Here is a 19,094-nt window from a genome sequence, read left to right on the forward strand (position 1 = left end):
AGGGCTTTTAGTCTCATAAGTCTAAGCATTATAAGACTGGTTTATTTCTTTAAAATGTCACTGGATTCACTTGTTGGGTTTTTTTAAGATTGATGAAGAAAGGTAAATAGTGGTATCCCCCAGGAGTCTGCACTGGCTGGGATGAGTGTTGAACAACATATTCATAAAGGATCTGGAAAAGGGTAGATACTGAAGTGGCAAAATTTGCAGGTGATCCAAATTACTCAAAGATAGTTAGTACAAAGTATACTGGGAAGAGTTAGAAAGGGATCTTACTAAACTAGGTGACTGGGCAACAAAAGGGCAGATGAAATTCAATATTGATAAATGCAAAGTAATCTACATTGGAAGTCATAATCTTAACTACAGGGGACACAAAAATGTTGGGGTCTAAATTAGCTGTTACCACTCAAGAAAGATCTTAGAGTTACACTAGTTTAAACCTGCAAGTGTTTGTACTAGTTTAAACCTGCACCCTGCCCCATGCTGCAGAAGGTGAAAACACCCTGAGTCTCTCTGAGCCAAAAGAAAATTCCTTCCTGATCCCAAATATGGTGATCAGTTAAACCCTGAGCATGTGGGCAAGACCACCAGCCAGACATCTGGGAAAGAATTCGCTATAGTAACTCAGAGCCCTTCCCATCTAGTGTCCCATCACTGGCTGTTGGAGATCAGCTACATGCCATTGTAGGCAGTCTCCTCATACCATCCCCTCCATAAACTTACCAAGTTCAGTCTTGAAGCCATATAATTTTTTTGCTCTCACTGTTCCCCTTGGAAAATTGTTTCTAAAGACAGTGCAGGATACACCAGTCAAAACTGGTAGCATTACCTTGCCCCCAGGGCTGACCTAACCCCCGTTTCTGTAACACTTGGTATATGCTTAGAAACTGACAGTTAAGGTAGTACAACCCCCTCCTGTAGGCACAATTCTATCACTGTAAGATGCCTTTATACCAGTAACAGAAATAAGCTATACTGCTATAAAAACATTGATAAAATTGTGCCCAGAGGAGGGGACAGTACTGCTTTAACTGCCAGCTTCTAAACATATACAAAGTACTACAAAAAACTGCATGTGCCCATCCCCAGGGCTGACCTAAAGTAGGTAGTCCACAGCTTGATAGAATCTATAGTCAAAACAGTTCAACCATATTATAAAAATGGTGTAGCCAAGGCCCTAGAATGGGAAGAGATACCCATCTACCCTTCACTTAAGAGAAGACCAGCAGCTTAATACCATCTACTCTCATGTGCATGCCCACTGATCAGACAGACTCCAGAATGCGGCTCTACTGCAGCTTCAGAAAACAATTGGAGAAGTAACTTATTTCAGAGGGGACGGGAGGTTCCTGTGGGTGAAACGTGTCAAGGCTCTCGGATGAAGTGTGGCACTGTGGAAATGCAGTGTTGTCTAGCTTCAGTACATTTCCTCATTTAACCTGTCACACTTCGATGTGCCTTTTCTATAGCTTACCAACCTAAGCTGCTCTTCTCCTTTCCCCCTCTCCTGGTTTCAGGGGAAGCTAGGCAGGTTGACGAGTAAATGCTGAGAATTACAGAAACATTTGGGAGTAAGGAGGTGGTGCAAAACAGGTTTCACTTGGACAACCCCTTCTACCACCCAAAACCTGGCTGAGCAGCCCCCATGCTTTTAAATAGCTAGTTGTCAGGCATAATCCCCCGAGAAACTGGACATTAGTTTAACATTTAACATCATTTTAGCATCTCTCTCTTTCTCAGGTGGCTGTACTTCATTAATATCAGAGGGAAACTTGTGTACAGCTTGGCTGTTCCTTAATACTCCAAGTTCACTGTAGCATGGGGATGGTACTGGACAGCTGTCTGTATCCATTTCTTGTCTTAATACTTAGACTGTAAGCTCTTTGGGGATGGAATCATCTGTGTTTGTACCGCCCCTACCCCCATGGGGTCCTGGTCCATGACTCGTGCTTCCGGGGCACTCTGGTAATACAAATAGTGGTTCAGCAAGACTGCTGCTAGAGATGAAAAGATGAGGAAATCAGAGCAATGAACCAAAGAGTTTGCAAAAGACTCTGAGCATATCACTAAAACAACATTAACAAAACCATGTAACTTACATTATGCTGGTCAGTCAGTTTCATCTTCACATTATCATGTTTTCCTTCCATTACACCTGTCCTCTGCACTGGCTTCCCACAGAATTTCAAAGCAAGTTCAAGATCTCAGTCCTTATCCTCAAAGTGCTTCATATAGTCTGCGCCCACAATATACAAGACCACTGAAAGCTCCGGGACAAAGTTCTTGGACAACTATGCTCCTGTAGCACAACAGAATTCTCTACAGAAAGAATAAACCTTGTCTGTGTGAGGGACAGAACTTTCTCAGAGGCTGGTCCAACACCCTGGAATAAATTCCCTGCAAAGCATCATCACAAACCTTTCCGCTCACATGCAAAGTGCATTTCTTTGCGTTAATCTTCTCTTAAGCACATAACAGATATTTTAAAAACAAAAACATCCTATCAAAACAAGACACTACTGCACATAGAATCATAGAATATCAGGGTTGGAAGGGACCTCAGGAGGTCATCTAGTCCAACCCTCTGCTCAAAGCAGGACCAATCCCCAGCTAAATCATCCCAGCCAAGGCTTTGTCAAGCTGGGCCTTAAAAACCTAAGGATGGAGATTCCACCACCTCCCTAGGTAACGCTTTCCAGTGTTTCACCACCCTCCTAGTGAAATAGTGTTTCCTAATATCCAACCTAAACCTCCTCCACTGCAACTTGAGACCATTACTCCTTGTTCTGTCATCTGCTACCACTGAGAACGGTCTAGATCCATCCTCTTTGGAACCCCCTTTCAGGTAGCTGAAAGCAGCTATCAAATCCCCCCTCATTCTTCTCTTCCGCAGACTAAACAATCCCAGTTTCCTCAGCCGCTCCTCATGAATCATGTGTTCCAGTCCCTTAATCATTTTTGTTGCCCTCTGCTGGACTCTTTCCAATTTTTCCACATCCTTCTTGTAGTGTGGGGCCCAAAACTGGACACAGTACTCCAGATGAGGCCTCACCAATGTCGAATAGAGGGGAACGATCACATCCCTCGATCTGCTGGCAATACCCCTACTTATACAGCCCAAAATGCTGTTAGCCTTCTTGGCAACAAGGGCGCACTGTTGACTCATATCCAGCTTCTTGTCCACTGTAACCCTTAGGTCCTTTTCTGCAGAACTGCTGCCTAGCTGCTCGGTCCCTAGTCTGTAGCAGTGCATGGGATTCTTCCGTCCTAAGTGCAGGATTCTGCACTTGTCCTTGTTGAGCCTCATCAGATTTCTTTTGGCCCAATCCTCTAATTTGTCTAGGTCCCTCTGTATCCTATCCCTACCCTCCAGCGTATCTACCACTCCTCCCAGTTTAGTGTCATCTGCAAACTTGCTGAGGGTGCATCCATGCCATCCTCCAGATCGTTAATGGATACTGAACAAAACCGGCGCCAGGACCGACCCTTGGGGCACTCCACTTGATACCGGGTGCCAACTAGACATGGCGCCATTGATCGCTACCTTTTGAGCCTGATGATCTAGCCAGCTTTCTATCCACCTTATAATCCATTCATCGAGCCCATACTTCTTTCACTTGCTGGCAAGAATACTGTGGGAGACCATGTCAAAAGCTTTGCTAAAGTCAAGGAATAACACGTCCACTGCTTTCCCCTCATCCACAGAGACAGTTATCTCATCATAGAAAGCAATTAGGTTAGTCAGGCATGAATCCATGCTGTTCCTGATCACTTTCCTCTCCCCAAAGTGCTTCAAAATTGATTCCTTGAGGACCTGCTCCATGATTTTTCCAGGGACTGAGATGACGCTGACTGGCTTGTAGTTCCCCGGATCCTCCTCCTTCCCTTTTTAAAAAGATGGGCACTACATTAGCCTTTTTCCAGTTTCCCCTCCACTTCTACTTCCATTAATGTCCTTTTCTGATTCCCTTCATTCTCAGCTGCCCACTCTTATTGAACCTGCCCTACTTCCTACCTCTTTGTCACATTTACCTTATTCAGCACTCCCTGAATCCTGGCTCCCTTTATGTAACTAGGGGGGGGTGGATGGACACCTGGTTCCAGGTCACAATAGAGGTGAAAAGGCCCCATCCCCTCAACTGAAGATAGGGTGGGGGACCCTGGCAGGAAGATCCCCATTACTAACAGCAGTGGGTGGCTGAGACCCACCCCCAAAGAAACTGGGGTGAGGATAAGAGACCAATCAGCCTGTGACGGATGTGTAGTCATATTGCTTAATGCACTATTGGTAGGTGCTGAGAGAATACAGTGGTGAGTGTGGTTAAAAACCTACATAGAATTGAATGTATTAAGGTGAAATGTTTGGATTGTGTAGGGTTGTTTACATTTCCCTTTTAGTAATGTAATGAACTACTGAATTACCAGTACCACCACAACTGGATGGTTTTATAAATAATAAAATAGCTGAGCTCCTCTCCACCCAATTCATTAAGAAACTTAACATGATCAACTATTAATAATGATCATGACTAAGGCTGCGATTCTTTCACAAGGCCGCAGAAGTCACGGATTCCATAACTTTCCGTGACTGCTGGTACAGCTGACTTCAAAGCCACTTGAGCAGCTGATCTCAGGGTCAGCTGGCTACAGGGACCATGTGAGCAGCAGCTGGTCCCGGAGACTGCCCAAGCAGCAGTCCTGGGGTGGCTGGAGCAGCAGCCCCAGGGGCACCTGGAGGGTGTTTGGAGAGTGGCAGCTGGGGGGCAGTCAACCCCCAGCACTGGAGCAGCCCCTCCCCTCTCCCCTCGTAGACCCCCCCCCCCAAAAAAAAAAAAAGAATCGGGGCCCTAGAAGTAGAGATTTAGTCAGGGGTATTTTTGATAAAAGTCATGGACAGGTCACAGGCTGTGAATTTTTATTTATTGCCTGTGACCTGACCATAACTTTTACCAAAAATACCTGTGACTAAATCTTAGCCTTAATCAGAAGGATAACAACTTTAACGTAGACCACATTACCAGAACTGGGAAAAAAACACTATCTTGTTTAAAGCAGTAAGTTAAACATGTGAGGTGGATGTATGGAAAATGTGTTATGAAGTCACTGAATTTGAAAGTGATGAGTCACATTTGATCATATATATTGTTGAAAGTGAGCAGAATTTTAAGTTTAGAGCCACACAAGCACTCCTCCCCATCCCAGACAGGAGCAGAATGCCACTGTGCTTATTTTTAAATTCTGTCAAGAACCATAACCAAAGCTTATTTTCATATGAATAAAGGGTCAACCTGGAAAATGAAGAAGAGAGGCACCAAAAGGGCATTCTATAATGCTAACTTACCATATCCCTGCACATAAATCTCTGCTCTTCATAATGGTCATATGAAAGAAGTCCTTTCTTCCTCATTTAGGCACTTATTAGATCCTAAAGGAACAGCAAATGACCACATGGAATTTGAAGGAAAAAAAATCATTGGGAAACAAAAAAACACCCTAAACCACTTTTTCCGTATTTTAATTATTTCTATTAAATGTCCATACAAATAATATTCCAATACACATTGTAGGATTTTTAACAGCAAGATTTTCACGTATACGATGAAGTGGTGTAAAGAATTTTCAGATGCTTCATTCTCCAAACAGCCACACTCCATATCCCGGGTCTTGTCTTCACTAGCAGTCAGAACTTGCCTGAGCAGGTGAGAGAACCATGGCTTTGTTCTTCGTGTCCACTAGCTGTGGGTAAACCCTATGTTTGACACATCTTGCCCACATGTACTCTGACTACACAGAAAGCTTTGGTTCATGTGCATCAAAACCTGACAAGTTCTGTTGAATGACTTTTGGAAGGGCTCTCCAGGTAGCCAAACTTGTTATATTTTAGTGTCTGATACAAGCTTTAGGAGTTCATTTCACTGTAAAGGATGTGACGCCTACAGAGAGAGCATCTCCACACTGCAGTTGTAGAAGAAATTAATGCCATTGTTGTGCAAGCATCAGAAGGCTCAGAGGAGAAGTGATCCAACCTGTCTGTCCCTGTAAGCACTCCTTCCATGACGGTTCCTTAATTGGGAGTGAATTATGTGCTGGTTTCTCCTCAGCTCATATAAATTTTTCTGGAACACATTTTAAAAAAAAAAAAAACCCACACAAAAAAGGGGGGAGGGGGGGACAAAATGGATTCCTGAAAACATGCTATTTCCTTCAGATATAGAGCACCACACACAGACCAATTTTTCACATATATAAAATTTTAAGAGTCATTTTCTGAGTGCTAACTTACTGTGTGCTAAGGGACAGACTTTATATAGAAGTACTGATAAGCAAAGATCAATAATCATTCATGGTGCAGTAATCTACTAACTCACTGAAAAATTCTTTCTAGTACTATATCCTACCATAAAGTGCTACGGTCCACTAAACTTCATTAGAACCTAGATCAACTTAATAATCAACACCGTTCATAGTAATATTGCAGTCTTTTCTGCAAAGATGTTCAGATGCAGCCATTTTACTCCAACCATGTTGTTGTCCTTTCCCTGCTCTTTTAGTGTTCATTTCCAGTTCACATTCAAATCCGTTTTTAAAAAGTCTCTCATGGAGAAGGGACTTCATATGGTGAATTGCAGTAGAAACCATTAAAACCCCATTCAAGGTTACACAATGTTCTCAGGAAGTCAAGACTCCCACAACTTGGTTTGTCGACAGTGACACTATCATCTTTCTATAGCATCAAGGCACTGGTACAGGTCCTTCTACCGCAATGTAATGAAGTTCTTTCCACTTTCAATAGATCTGCTCTCTGAATGAACATGTGTGTTCAGAGTGTCCTTTACTAGTGCTTGACTTCCTTCTGCATTGGAAACAACTGACACGGAGTCCCAGGGATCTTCCTCAGCACAATTATTCTGCAATTCTTCTAAAACAGGCATTCCAGGATCTTTTAAATACTAAAAAAAAGCAAAAAACAATAATTAGTTATAATGCACTCTGCAGAACAAATGCTATAACAGACCAATCTTATGCTATATGGTTTAGGAACGTGTACTTATATGCGGAGCTGACAGTGCCACCCATAAATTAAGGTTACCCAACACTACTTCATTATAAAACCCTATTTTCTGCTGTTTATAATTTTGCCATACTTTAGTTGGGTCAGCTTCAGGCTGATTATGGTGCGGGGGAGGGAGTTTAAAAAAAAATTCAGCCATTTCCAAGAAGGAGATTACAGAAAAATGTGTTTTGCACATGTTAAAAATGTTCTTGCAACTGTTCTGTTGAGATGCTCTAGCCCTTTTGTGCTTTGGAGCAGGGACCTGAAATTTGGCCTGGAGGGAGGGGTTACCTCGGTGCCAGCGGTGTGCCTTTTGCAATCCCCATGAAAATTCACCCAAATTTGGCCAAAATATAAGCCCCTGAAAAGCTGTTTGTGGAAGCTCAGTAGAGGCTTGTTAGAGTTTGGCAGCTAAATTCTCTGACGATTCCATCTGCTCAGAGCATGTTCCATCCCAAGGGCTGCAGGGGGCTCAGCAGGACTTTCTGAGCAACTGCTTCTCCTAGCTGTTGCTGTGGCACTGAACACCAGAATGGCAGGGATGTTGCGTCTCTGTGATCCTCCTGCTGGCACCCAGGCAGCATGGAGAAGGACGAAGCAAACACTGGAATGCAAGTGGATGAGGAATCAAGAGGAAGGGGAGAAGGGAGAAAGGGAGCTAGAGACAGGCAATGGCAGCTGGGCTAAAGCTACAGGGAAAGAAGGACCTAATCACTAGTCTACAGAATCTGGAATCGAACCAGGATTCCCAAATGTCTACATTCCCCTGCTGTCAGAAGATCGCTGCGAAACCCATTGGCAAAATGTGCGGCTCATCCCCCTCTAATGACTGGCCCACAGGGAGGATAACAGCTCAAGTGATAAAGTTCTGTGCTGGGGATCTAAAGGTCTGAACCCTGCTGATGACCCAGGTGGGGGTAAATTGCTTCCTCATGATGGAATTATTTTTCCTCATTTTTTAAAGATTAGGAAAATTACATTACAAATACTACATTAAAAGCACGTTAGGGTGCCTTTGAAGTCAAGCACTCCGAAATTTGGAAATCCCAGGATGAAGGTTGACTGTAACCTTAATTCAGCCCTTCTGTACATGTGTTATGATACAATATTTAATTACATGATCACATGCTATGTTTTCCACCCCTGTCCCTTCCCCATTCAGTGCACAGGATGGCTCTGCTCTCGGAATGAATCAGGGTTGTGTAGTGCATGAGACTGTTGTCTACAGGACTCGGGCCTTGTTTGTAGCAGAAGTTGGAGGGCGTGTGGTGAATGAAGCAGGGGATTTCATGAAGAGAAAGGATGATCTCCTGTCCTGGTTAGGGAAGCTGAACAGCATTCTGGAGAACTGGATTCTTTTCCTGCCTCTGCCACAGAGTTCCTATGTGGAACTGGAGTAGTCATGTAATCCAAACATTTCACAGGTGGCCATTAACTGCATCTTGTCTACACTTAGTGTGCCACTGTAGTGCTTAGTGAAAATGCTACCTACACCAACAGGAGAGCTTCTCCCATCAGCGTAGGTACTCCACCTCCCCAAGAAGTGATAGCTATGTTGACAGGAGAAGCCCTCCTGTGTTCATAGTACTGTCTATTCTAGGGTCAGGTCGGCATAACTATGTCGCTTGACAGAGGTGATGAGCGTGGGGTGGACGGACACGTGGGGTCGCATGCCCCCTCCAGATTTCTGCCAGGATCTCTCTTTTTTTTTTTTTTTTTTTTTTTTTTAAACAGGAGTGGGTTCAAAATATTGCCTCTGTTGCTTGGGGGCAAGGATTTTCCATACCCTTGTATGATGCAGTTAACTCCGGAGAGGATTCTGTGCCAAAAAAATTAAAAATTCTGCTCACAATATTTTTAAATTCTTCAAAATGTTATTTGTCAAATAAATATGGAAGTTCCAGCATGGCATTAGGAAGCACAGACCACTGGCTGCACAGAGGTGGGAGATCACTGTTCAGCTTCCCGCCCCACGGGGACACGGACTCAGTGGTGTGAGGCTGCACCCAATCCTGACACAGCGCAACACCCCAGGGCCCTTCCCCTTCGTGCCAGGTGCGGGCAGGCAGGCAGGCTCCGAGCGTGGAGGGGATTAGTGCGGGGGTGGGGTGGGAAATCCACGTGTGGGTTGAGAGGGTTCTGTGTGGGGATCTGGATGCATAGGGGTTTGTTGGGAGGCTCTGGGTGCAACGGTAATGGGACTCTGCAGGGGGGTCCAGGTGAAGATGGTTGTAGCTCAGCAGGGGAGGTCAGGGGGGGCCCTCAGTGGTAGGGTCCCGATGCTGGGGGAGCGGGGCTCAGTGGGGTGGGGATCCAGGTGGCTTGTCAGGGTGGTCCAGGTGCGGGGGGGGTGGGGTGAGGCTCAGTGGGAGGGTCTGGATGCCCGGGGGTTGGGCAGATGGGGGAACAGCTCCCCATACAGTGATCCCTCCCCCTGCAGCTGAGGAGCATTGGGCATAGGAAGTGCGGGGGGAAGAGTTTGCAGAGCTTCCTGGAGCCTTGGGAAACAATCTGGAGGTGGGTGTGACCCGACTCTGGATACCGGCTGTGCAGGGGAAGAGGAAGTCCCGTCCTCCCCAACTCTGCCAGGACTAGCAGCTGAGCCCAGAGCAGGGTAGGAGCCACAAGCCAGGACTTCCCCAGTCCCGTCCTCTGCCCCACAGTGTTTTACCTCTCTGTCGGCTGCCCTGGGCACCCAAAACATACTACTGGGGAGGGTCACTTGAAAGCCACAAGAGCGATCCTTTGCTTCCCCGTCAGAAAGTCATTTTTCTGCAGGGAAGCAAAGAAATCTGCAGGGGACATGAATTCTATGCATGCACAGTGGCACAGAAGTCCCCCAGGTGTAACAGTTATACCAACACAAGTTGGTAATTGACACCAAGCCTGTGTGTTCCATTTCTGGATGCCTGAAATGAGCCACTGGGGCACCAGATATGCCAAAGTGCAAAGCATTCATACGAGCAATTGAATTCAATAGGAGCTGTGTTCTCAACACAACGTGCTATAAAAATGCCAAGTTCTCTGAAAAATCAGGCCCTCATAAGTCTTCAGTTAGGCACTCAAAATTAGTGGACACTTGGTAATTTTGGCCTTACTCTCTCTGTGCCTCAGCTCTCCACCCGTAAAATGGGGATATCACCCACTCACCTCAGGAGTGTGGTGAAGATAAATTCATTGAAGTGAAGCACTAAAGATGTTATGGGGAAAGCAGAGTTTGAGGGTGTGCAGTAAATGAAGCCTGGGGCCACACACAGAATGAGGGGGGATAAAAAGAAATATTTAATAACCCACTCACTGAATGAGACAGATTCTGTGGAAAAAGTCATGTTCGATCATGTAATTAAAGACTATCATCAAAATGCATATGTACATGGGAGTTGAATTAAAGTTGCACCAGCAACCTTATTTTGGGTAGTTCCCAAATTCTGAGTGCTTGACTTTGAAATATTAATAAATGTTTCTTGTAATGTAGATTTTTTTTAATGCAAACAAATCCACACAAACTAAAGAGCAAATCCTGCAGTCCTCAGTCACTGAAGTCACTAAGAATGTTGCCTGAATTGGGACCGCAGGATTTGGCCTTACAGTATTTTCATATTAGAATCATTCCTACTTTTGATGACAGGAATAACTCTGAGAAGTTAATCAGATATATGATTAATCATTTTTAAATGACCACAAATGTCCCAATGTACTTTTCTGTTAAATTTACTGGGATTCTGTTGCTTACTGGAAGACAGCAGAAAAAACCTGCAGCATCTTTCATTTCATACTGAACTGGGGAACTTCCATTCTATTTCTTATAATCTGTTGATATCAGCTGAGAAAACTTGGCAAGGCAAAATGAAAGTAAATTCTATAGGGATTTTCCAGCCTCTAACTACTTTGTAACTTTTGCCATGTATGCATCAGGAGCATTCTGTAGTTTCTTACTATTTTATCTATCCAGAATAGGAATTTCTCAATGTTAAAATATCACTTTAATATAGAAGCATCCTAACTTACTTTCACTCTACCTACATAGTTAACACACATTTCACAACTGTACTGTGTTTACAGTATATATATATGGAGCAATTTTTAGTGTCGTAATTTGGAGAGGGTGATCTTAAAAGCTGGCTCTACTTAGAAGTCACATTACAAAAACCAAAGCTATTATAACTAGTCCTTTCAAAAATGTGTTGTCACACAGAACTTGAGGCTGCTAGGAAACATAATAATCACACGTACACAGTAATCAGACTCTGTACTTGTGAGCATAGATGCACACCTGTGACTCATTTTATAGAAACACAGTACTAGTGCAATGTTGATAAATGCAAAGAGCTTTTTTTTAAAAAAAAAAACTAAATCAAAGGTCAAAGTATTTAAACCAACAGTACAGCAAACTAACGTGTTTTTTCCCTAACTTGATTAGCTCAGACTTGACTGTTATTTTCAGCAAAAAACAGTGTTCTAATTGTTTAAAAGGTTTCCATTATGACAACCAGTTTAATCAATACACACCATTAAATGTTTTAAAAGCCTGTTTCACTTCCCATCTTAGAGACACTTGTCATGAAACACAACTTTCAAACATGACCTACTCCAACTATCTTTTAAAAGCAAAACACACCAAAAATTAACCGTTTGACAGCCTATCATCTACAAACAGAGCTTTGACATCACCAACACACTTGAATGTAACAAAATTTAAGCGTTAGAGCTCTACGTTGGAAACTTTTAGTTGCTGCATTAGTCAAAATATCAAATGATACATTCTTCATCAATATTCAGCAATATAATGCAAGTCAATAGAGTACATTATATGTTGATTAATCACAGTATTCTATTAGCTAGAGTTATTTAATTTCACAGGTAGGTGTTCAAATTGGCTGACATCTCAAATGTTAAGACTGGGTGGTCAAGTACAGGAACTGGGCTGTAATATACCTAATATATTTTATACACAGTATAAAGCACTACAGAATTGCCATCAGGCTGCGTGCCTGCCACCAGAAGTTCACCTCTGATAGCCCATGTGGAGCAAACAAAAGTTTCATGCACTTTACATCAGTGCTGTTAAGACAGGGAACCTGGGTGGGTTCTGGCTTTCGGGCAGGTGGGCGGGCAATGACTGGGCAGGGCACGGGGGGACGACGACAGGAGGGATGGGGGCCCTGCAGAGGGGGAGCAGGAGGGATGGGGGGCCCACCTCCCCCCATCACCCCTTACCACTCGGGGCACGCAGGCTGCGGGGCACGCCGGCTGCGGGGCACGCCCATGGGCAGGAGGGAGGGCCCCACCAGGGCTCGAGCTCCATCAATCCCTCCCAACCCCGGGTCGGTGTCTGTCAGACTGGCTGCATCCCTTACCTGCTGGCGATGTGCGCTGCTGCCCCAGTCTCCAGCCCCAGCACTAGCCCTGCCCAACCTGCCCCCACGAGGCAACCTCCCTTCGCCCTCCCCTCCCCACCCCCGAGGGACTAGCACTGGGGCCGTAGACCAGGGCACCACTGTTTTAAAAGCCAGCAGGAGAGGGACACGGTCGGACACCAAGCTGGGGTCAGGAGTCCCAGCCTGTGGATTTGGAGGGATCCGGCCCCGATTTGGATGGACCTGGATGCTAAGTGGGCTCGCCGCGGTCCACTCAGGCCCACCCAGGCTACACCTCTGCTTTACATTGATTAATACTGGACAAGGACCAGGCTGATATGATTTTTTTGTTCTTACACACCTTTTGACACCTATTCGGTATCACTTTATACAGACAACTCGTGGAGTTTTGGATTTATAAAAATGCAACCAGACGCTATGAATGCATGTATGCAACTAGAATAATAGCATACCCAACTTAATGATGAATGTCAGCTTTAAGTAGATTGTCCCAGGACAAAATAAACAAATCTCACTATCACCCCACCAAACAAAAGGCCTAAAACAAGCACAACAGCACAACACAGATGGGCCTAAACAACTGAGAGGCTCTTGAGAAAGAGGTCTGAAATACTGACAGGGCAAATGAGAACACAAAGTTTTCAGCACAGTGCAAGCTGGATTAGATCTCCACCTTCCCATATTGTTACCTGCAAACCCTAACAAAATACTATTCCTATAATTTATATTTTGCATTTCAAATTATAAACAGCCTTGTACTAAAAAGTGTGGATTTTTAATCCAGGGAAACAAGGAAAAATTCTTAGATCTGAGAAAGATCTTTTTTCCTTAGAAATCTGATCTTGTGTCTTTGAATACATTTCAGTGGGAACAGAAGATGTGAGAGCACCTCAGACAGCTGAGCACAAAATTTTTATTGTTGAGGAGTTATTCCAGGGCTAGTAAGAAAGCCTAGAAGCCAAAAACTTTCCTAATGTTACAAGCTACAACATGGCTTATATCTTACAAGCTATAACATTTTAGTTGGCTTCTGTATTAATATAGTTTTAATTATAGATATAGGTGACAGGGTAGGGACAAGGAACAATTTAAAGTCATTTTATGACTTTCTTACCTCTGGCATTAATCTGATTCAAATAATTTTTACAAGTAGATTTTAAAGACAGGAAGAGCAAATAAGTACATTTTAATGAATTCAAGAAATAATCAGTTTGTGATTTTTTTTGCTACACCAAAGGAGTGGGAAAATATCAAATCTGCTTCCTGTAACTCAAATGAAAGCCTGGAATTTGGTCAAAAGGAGGAACTGTGTGATTTTCTGAAAAGCTAAAAAAAACACATATGAAACAGAAGCCACTACCATATATTAACTATGGTAACTTGTTCTAATGACAATCTTTTCACATATCCATAGATGTAAGAGGAAGAAAAGCACTAGGCCAGATAACCCCTCTTGGAAAACATTTAGAAACAATTCTGCTTGTAATATTTATGTATCATTATCAGTGTTATTTGCCTGAAAACAGGTTCACTGTTGCTGAAGCATTCGCTTGATTTCTGCTGCTTACTATCCAGTTGGAATCCTAATGACCTCCACACTGAGGGTTATAAATCCTGATGGAGAGTAAGCATTAGAAAACAGAATAACTCTTACCGTCCTTTCCATAACATAATGTGTATTTTTAAACAGTGAACATATTTAGGTACTTATGTGCCCCCCCATCATAATAATAATATCTAATTGCATAACGTTATTAAACTTCTCCTCACAAAACCCTTTTGAGGTGGGAAATCACTTAATCTGTCTCTGCCTCAGTTCCTATCTGTAAAATGAAGATGATGATGACTTGCCGAAGGTCATGCAGGAAATCTATAGCAGACTTGGAAACTGAACCCAGATCCTGAAGTCCTGATCCAGTTCCTTAATCACAAAAGCACCCTAGAGCTCAAAGGATTGTTTTTGATAGTAGAAATGTTTAACACATGATGTGGAAGATGTCTCAAGCCATAAATTTTAATTCATGATCAATGGAAAAACATTTCCTGTTTAAAACGTAAAAAGAGGAAGTTGAACAGAGCTGAAATGTTCTTCAGTACAGAGATGCATGAGCTGCCAGAAAAAAAAGTCACATGCATCTTTCGTCATTCATCTGTGAATTGTAATAAACCATACAAAACAAACCCCCATCCAAAACAATCCCCCCACCCCCACCCCCACATATACCTTTCATCTCCCAAGGCCTTCAGAGATTCTGATATTCGGTGTCCACTCTTAAAATGGCACATGCTCCCCTGTAATTCAGAACCTGAGCGATAAAGTCTACTTAACCCCCAAACCACTAATACTGTATCACCTGCAATTTGGTCTCAGTTCTGTAGTGAAGAATTGGTCTGCTGATCAATCAATATTTTTATTTTAAAACAAAAAATTGAATCTCCTTTTTTCATATATGACAGTTTCACACAAAGGAACACCACAATATCTGTACTTAAGTACAGAGTGAGCAAGTACAGAGTGAGCAAAGGATTCCAGCTACGTAAAATGGCATAAACTGGAGTTATATTACAGCCACACTAAATATGAAAAACAAGCTATACTGCATTTATGGAGTTTGGATGTAAACTCAGACAGGCAAGAGTTTAATATTTTGTAGCTTCTATGTGACCTCAACTAAGCTAACCAGTTCATTCCAGTCACACCACTACCTCTTCTGCGAAACAAAAAGACAAAAAACACCTACCTCTTCAATATGTGGAGGCATTTTAAAAGGAGGTTGAAACCAATATTTAATGACTTGATGAAATTTCTGAATAAAAAGGAAACAGACAATTGCTGAAAACACCACAGTAATTGTGGCTGCAACAAATATTATTACAACAAATCCAGCTCTGGTTGCATCTGAAAAGAGAGAAGTAAAAATGTATATATCAAAAGCTTTTTCTTTTTACTCCACAGGTGTCAAGTTTATCAACGAGTCTTGATAACTTTTTAATGTGACAACTAATCAATTGTTTTGGATACTGATTTAAACTGCATCATAATAAGCAGGAGGCTTTTATAGACTTCCCTTGTTTAACACAGAAGCTTCACCTCTTGTGCACGGCAGTATTACTGCATAACTTACAGGTCATGCATAGCTTCCGCCAGAGGTGCTAAACGTGTATTTCAGGCACATGGAACTCTTTTTCTAGAATCAAACCTTAGACATGACAGTGACAGACACTATCAAAAAACAAAATAAAATGATACTCTCCAGCTTTAACATGGGAGTAAAAGAGCTATGGGAAACACGAACTTTTATCAAAAATTGCTGGGAAGAGGAGGAGAAACATCAATAGCAAGTACATCATGCTAGGTCTCATTCTTCTCAAAATTTTGTTTAAAATGAACACTACTATCTTAAGCCAAACAATGTAGAAATTCACAGGCTGAGATCCAAATCCCACTAAGCAGAAGAAATATTAATATTAGTGTATTTGCCCTGGATAATTTGCATTGCTCTATTAAACAATGATTCAGTGTGAGGTACTAGAATGGCAGACCCAGAGGCTTAACTCTTATTTAAATTCATCCACTCTGCCCTGCTAACGCACTCACGCACTGAAACATGTACTTAACTAACATAGGAGTAGTCCCAGTGGTGTGCGCACATGCTTAAAGTTAAGAACATACTGTAACTCTTCGCTTAACGTTGTAGTTTATGTTCCTGAAAAATGCGACTTTAAGCAAAACGATGTTAAGCGAATCCAATTTCCCCATAAGAATTAATGTAAATGCGGGGGTTAGGTTCCAGAGAAATTTTTTTCACCAGGCAAAAGACTATATAATATACACACACACACAGAGTATAAGTTTTAAACAATTTAATACTGTACACAGCAATGATGACTGTGAAGCTTGGTTGAGGTGGAGGAGTCAGAGGGTGGGATATTTCCCAGGGAATGCCTTACTGCTAAGTGATGAACTAGCACTCAGCTCAGCCCTGTTGTTAATGTAACCTCACACTCTACAAGCCAGCACAAATGGAGGGAGGGGAGACAGCATGGCAGAGAGAGAGACAGAGACACACATCATGCGTGCATGCATGAGAGAGAGGGAGAGAGACACCGTGTGTGTGAGTGTGAGAGAGAGAGAGAGAGAAACACATGTACTTTGCCCCTTTAAGTATGCTGACCCCACTCCAAGTAAACTGCCTTTTTAAGTAGATCAGCAAGTTGAGACAGCAGCTTCTGCCAGCACGCTCCCTCTGTCCTGAGCCCTGTCGTGTGTCCCCCTGCTCTATGGAGATGGGGCACAGGAGCAGGGGGACACCCTGACATTAGCACCCCTCTCCCCCCCCCCTCCTCTGCACAGTAAGCAGGAGGCTCCCAGGAGCCGCTCCAAGGCAGAGGGCAGGAGCAGCACATGGCAGTGGGGGGAGGGACAGCTGAATTGCCAGGCAGTTGATAGCCTGCTGGACAGCTGCCACACAGGGAACTTAGGGGAGCTGCTAGGGGGGCTGCCGGTCCACCCTGGTTCCAAGCCCCCACCAGTTAGCTCCAACTGGCTGCTCTTTCTGCAAGCAGTGGACAAAGCAGGCAGCTGCCAAACAACATTATAAGGGAGCATTGGGCAACTTTAAACGAGCATGTTCTCCAATTGGTCAGCAATGTAACGAGAAACAGGGACGATGTTAAGTGAGGAGTTACTGTATTTTAAGAGCTTTACTAAGTTAGAGCCAGAGTGCTCAGCATCTTGCAGGATCATGCCCTAAAGCAGCACCTTCTTTGACACATTTGTGTAGGGAGAGGATTGAAAAAGGAGTATGTGAGCATGGAGCCTATTCTGTCTTCTCATGTCTAGAGGTGATTCCTCCAGGTTAGAGTATGAGACATAACATGAAGGCCTAAATCTACACAGGCTTTACAACAGAGTTTAAAACCAGGCTTAAGCTCAGATACAGACAAACCAGATTCTAACACTGTGGCCAACAGTATAGATGAGACCAAACTGTACTGGTTTCTGAATTGTCCTTGCCCTCCCCAACCTTGTCTCACCCCTCCTCTCTCTCTCTTGCCCCTGTTCTCCATACAATGGCAGAGCCCGGGATCAGGTGAACGGGATAGGGCAGAGAGGGACATGGTGAGTTTTCCTTCAAACAAATTTGACCCAAGGTGAGAAAAGGAATTTACCAGTAAGTAATTTCCCCTTAGAATACCAATATATATTTGTATTTGTACCTTAATAGCCCCATCAAAAAAAAACAAACAAAAAATCCTATCTAGGAGGGGTGGGGAAAGGGAGGCAGATGCTCTGGTTTACTCTCTCTTATTTATTGAGCTGCTGAAAAACTCATTGTGTGAAAATGAATGAGAATATGTTCTTGAACTACTAAAAAACAGTGCCCTTTTAGAACTGAAGACAGGTACTGGTTGTGTGATAAAGTAAATTAAAACAGCTAGCCATTTAAGACTCAAGTTTTATACCAGTTTCATTACACAAGAGATAAAACAGGTGTTCATGAAGTAAGATTTATACCACTAGCTGCAGTTCTGTGACAATCAGTTTTGCTTAATGGTCCAATGTTGTCATGTAATATATGGACTTTTGCTCGTATTTGAAAACAATACTCCGTCAGTTGCTTTAGATTCAGAAGTCTGATTCGGGTATTCTTGGTCCATTCTGTTTCCTGTTAAAAAAAAAGTGAATTTATATGTTATTGCAAATAATATTATTACAAAAACCATATTTCTATTAAGAGTTTTCTTCAATACAATCAACTTGAAATCACAAGTCTCCATTCAAAAGCGTCACAATATTATTTTTCATAACTAACATTTATACAGTATGCAAGAGAAGTAGTGTAACTGTATGAGCTTCTTATTGCAGTGCATTTTAAATGCAAATGTTATTAAATAGAGGCGTTCTGCTTCAGTGAAACAAAATCTGGATATTTACGCTCCCCATCTACCACAGACATGATTATTTATTTTGTGAATGCAAGTAGGTTAATGTAAAATTTCACTGTACACAAAACACCCTTCGAACCTCTGAAAGTCTGCAGTATTTTTGTGCCAATACCTGCAGTAAATGGTGATTTGGAAGGAGTAGGAGTTGGAAAAACAACAAAACAAAAATATCGGCAAAAACAAATCTGCTGCTTTAAAATACCAGGTTCTGGGCTAGGATGCCCAGAACCATTAACTAGGGATTAAAGACAGATGCAAATATGGTGTTCTTTTTGCACCAAAACTCCACTCTTGACACTAGAGCCACTGGCCCCAGACAGCAAGAACTGAATTAGACAAAGTTCTGTCCAGTGAAGATCATGCTGTTCACCAATTTATCTCTTTGCCTACTCACAAGAATGGAGCTAGCAGGGAGAACTGTAGAGCAAGACTAAATGCATTCTTATGTCCACAGTCCTAACAGCTAGCAGTTTGCCTTTTTCAGTGCTGGGAAGCTCAGTTAAGAACTTGATTAATTCTTAATGTCAAAGCTAAAAGTTATGACATGAGGTCTGAGTTCTGTCTCATCTGTATGTCAGCTAGAGGAAGGGGAGTATGTTAAAAGTGTGTCAGAAAACTCAATTTTTCTGGGAAAGGAGGGAGGTGCATTAACCTTGACATGGTCTGTCTTTTTAAAAAAAAAGCTCAGCTCATTAACTGAAATGAAAAGG

General features: G+C 42.8%; 1 protein-coding gene across 2 annotated transcripts in view; it reads right to left on the reverse strand.

Annotated features, from left to right (window-relative positions):
• Positions 1-5,508: 5,508 nt before the first annotated feature.
• The window catches only part of IFNGR2 (interferon gamma receptor 2), a 35,260-nt gene continuing 21,674 nt past the window's right edge, over positions 5,509-19,094 (reverse strand). For both annotated transcript variants that reach the window (XM_074970556.1, XM_074970564.1), the window contains 3 exons: positions 17,954-18,104; positions 15,177-15,334; positions 5,509-6,953 (listed from right to left, as the gene is read on the reverse strand). In XM_074970556.1, coding sequence (XP_074826657.1) covers positions 6,759-6,953; positions 15,177-15,334; positions 17,954-18,104 — 504 coding nt within the window. In that variant the 3' untranslated portion in view covers positions 5,509-6,758. The remainder of the gene's footprint in view (positions 6,954-15,176; positions 15,335-17,953; positions 18,105-19,094) is intronic.

The sequence above is a fragment of the Natator depressus genome, chromosome 1 (genome assembly GCF_965152275.1).
Source record: "Natator depressus isolate rNatDep1 chromosome 1, rNatDep2.hap1, whole genome shotgun sequence".
NCBI lineage: Eukaryota > Metazoa > Chordata > Testudines > Cheloniidae > Natator > Natator depressus.